This window comes from Blastomyces dermatitidis (assembly GCF_000003525.1).
Source record: "Blastomyces dermatitidis ER-3 genomic scaffold supercont1.9, whole genome shotgun sequence".
Taxonomy (NCBI): Eukaryota; Fungi; Ascomycota; class Eurotiomycetes; order Onygenales; family Ajellomycetaceae; genus Blastomyces; species Blastomyces dermatitidis.
Genome location: NW_025544782.1, coordinates 3361690 through 3364801, shown reverse-complemented (window position 1 = coordinate 3364801; position 3112 = coordinate 3361690). Strand labels below are relative to the sequence as shown.

Below are 3112 nucleotides of genomic sequence, written 5' to 3'. Positions count from 1 at the left end.
TTCTGATAAGCTAGAATGACATAATCTTTGCTAAGAATCTGATTGTGATAAAGATATTAACACTGTTATTTACAAGCTCTAGTCTACAAGATAATGAGTTTCTACTGAGATGAACAGTTCACAGTGTACATAAGAGAAGAAGAAATCATACTCTCATTAAAAGTTAAAAAATAAGAAAATAAAAACAGAACTGTGAACACAATTTAGAGACTAACAAAGAAAAAACAAAGAAAACTTAAACTTATACTCTTAATATCTATAACACTCAATCTTCTCATAACTATTAATTTCCTTCTTCAAAGAAGCAGAGAGTATCATGTCTGTGATACAGATAATTATTGCATTTGATGTGAAGACTGTCAGAAATGCACAGACTTCAGAGAAGCTGAATATCAGAATATATGTAGTTGCAGCAGAGCCTTGAGAGCTGACTGTCTATGTATGTGATCAGATATCTCTCACAAAGCTGTGTTTACTTTCTCAGTTGTACTGAAGTATTCAGCTCAGAAATAATTAAGATATGAAGAGAAAGCTCATCTATTCAGATTAACTCTTATCATGAATTCATAATATTCACATTGTCTTGATTACTCAGATTTTGCAGGTATCTGAGAACTCATCTCTCATTGACAATGAGATTGCAGAAATGCACTACAGTGTGAGAATCATTGATAGAGAACCTAGATATATTGACATATACCTGATCAGAGATTGTGTGAGCAGAGAGAAGGTGATCATAGACTCACAAGACTGTAGAAGACACTGACAACACTGAGAGCTTTGTAAGAACTGTCAGCTAGAGTCTGTAAGAAATTACTTATGAGAAGATTTACAGCAAAGAGAGAGACTGCACTGCTTGAAGTCAGGGACTGACCTGAGAAAGACATGAGGTTGACCGCTGGCCCGAAGATCGGGTGCAGTGACAAGGCTGAGAGAGATGAAGGCATGGTCATGAGTGGCAGCGCCCCTGCTTCATCAGCTGGCAAAAAGTGACTAGAGAAGTTGCAGAAACACTCACAAGAAGCTCAGCAGTGATCAGACATTGTTTATAAAGATATTGAAATTGAAAAAAATTTTATTCTTGAGAAGTTCTTGAATCAATATACAGACATTGTCAGGAACACTCTCTCTCTATCATCTGAGTGAAAACACTTCACAGATGAATGAGAATACTCACAGTTTATAAGAGCTGTTACAGAAAAAGAAAAAAGAAGATGAGATTCTGCAGACAGATCTGAGATATTTATACTACTCTAGAGAGATTTGCTTACACTGTGAGTGATTCTACAGAATAGTCAGAACAGTACTTCTCAAAGTCTGCAAACTCTTCAGATTATAGATACTCTCTTCAAGAATTCTCACAGAGATTCTCAGAGTGTTAACTCTCAGTGTTATAGAGAGTAGTTATACAGGCTTCTTTTATCTCTTTTTTCTCTTCTCTTATAAGAGATTGAGAGACTCTTCAGTCAATCTCTTTATAACACTCAGTTCAAGTCGAACTCGCTCGATTTTTCGAATAAGAACCCGCCGATAGATCCATCGAAAAGCCCTCGATCATACGAGCATTTTGACCCCATCGCCGACCGCATACCCCGTGTGGTGGTGGAGTTATCCAGCCAAACGTGAACCGGACGTTGTTCGAAGCTCCTGTGTGGGATTATCCCCCGTTCTCCCCTACCACACCACAACCCCGGGCCAGAGTGCCATACAAATTGTAAGGTGAAGTGACCTAGCCATATGCACCAATCTTCTCGATTTTGGAAGACCCCCGACCTGTAGTTGTGGAGATATCCGAGGAGCGACCTCCGCGAAAACCCTGTCCATCTTTGATGTTCCAAAACACCAACGCCAAGTCTCACCCTCGTACCGCCCTTCCCAATCTGGCCCATCCCCGGCAGAAAAATACAAAAAGATACCTCGGCGATAATATCAAGCACATAATCAACGGACTCTTCTGAAGTGCAACCTCCACGGTCCGCCGCCAGTGTATCTAGACTTCAACACCAAGTCTCACCCCTGTACTACCCCTCTCAATCTGGCCCATCCCCAGCAGAACGATACAAAAAGATACCTCGGCAACAGTATTCAATACATAACCAGTGGACAACGAGTCAACAGCACACCAACAACTATAAAATCAGTATACCCCAAGGTCTGACTGAGCCTTTGATCCCTGCACAGTGAGATATATTAAATCTAGTTTTAATATCTCAATATTCAATAGATTCTGCAAGGGATTGAGAACAGCAACACTAGGTTTCTATTGAATTTGAGAATTAACTCTATATTGATATAATCATTGACAAAGTCTTCTATTTTGAGATATAAATAACCAGTTCCTCTACATCCCGCTGGCAATATTTATATTATCATATAGAAACAGACTTATATTCTCTATAATATCAAGACCCTGAAGAGGGAAAGTCTTGGTAGGAGGTATACAGTAGTGCATATCTTAGCAGTTTCTATCTCATTCTTCTGCAGCAGTTAATGCAAAAAAAAAAAGATCTTAGAAATAGTTTTTTACTTCTCTTGAAAAAGTAAGGTGTTTTTCTCTGGGTTTTACACAATATTCTTACAAAGAATTAAAAACAGAGTTGTTTTCTGTCATAATTTCATATTCTTTTAAGTAAGAATTACTTTTTCAGTGGCTGAAGAGCTTTCATTAATACTTAATTCTTTTTTACACTCTTTATTAACTGATTTGAGTTGCACACTTGTTGTGTGAGGAGAATTGGATGATTTAGAATAAAATTGAATAGTTTTAATCAATTTCTCTGCAAAAAATTGATTTATTTTTTGTCAGTTTTTCTCTCAAAAACTGTCATATCATCTGATTTATTATCAATTGATATCATACTTTTCCTCACTGTATCCCAAGAAAGAGATTGTAAAGATTTTATTGATTTATCTTAAAAATCAATTTTAGTTTATTAGATTCTCTTCAAAAATCTAACCTAGTTACTGAACTAGTGTGAAAAAAATCAGGTGTTTTATACACAAAAGTCTTTTATTCTTCTTTTGAAACAGTCTGACCAACTTTTCAATTGAAAACAGACTTAGAAATATCTCAATTGAAACAGTCTGACCAACTTTTCATTGAGTGAAAACA

General features: G+C 36.7%; 2 protein-coding genes across 2 annotated transcripts; both read right to left on the bottom strand.

Annotated features, from left to right (window-relative positions):
* Positions 1 to 746: 746 nt before the first annotated feature.
* On the bottom strand, positions 747 to 967 carry BDCG_17658 (uncharacterized protein; the record flags this gene model as incomplete). The annotated part of the gene is made up of 1 exon (XM_045426751.1): positions 747 to 967. A coding segment is annotated over one exon (221 nt), but the record flags the coding sequence as incomplete, so codon positions are not given.
* A 517-nt stretch (positions 968 to 1484) lies between these two features.
* On the bottom strand, positions 1485 to 1889 carry BDCG_17657 (uncharacterized protein; the record flags this gene model as incomplete). Its single annotated transcript, XM_045426750.1, has 1 exon — positions 1485 to 1889. One exon carries the CDS (start codon positions 1887 to 1889, stop codon positions 1485 to 1487), a length of 405 nt encoding a protein of 134 aa, XP_045282322.1.
* Positions 1890 to 3112: the final 1223 nt, after the last annotated feature.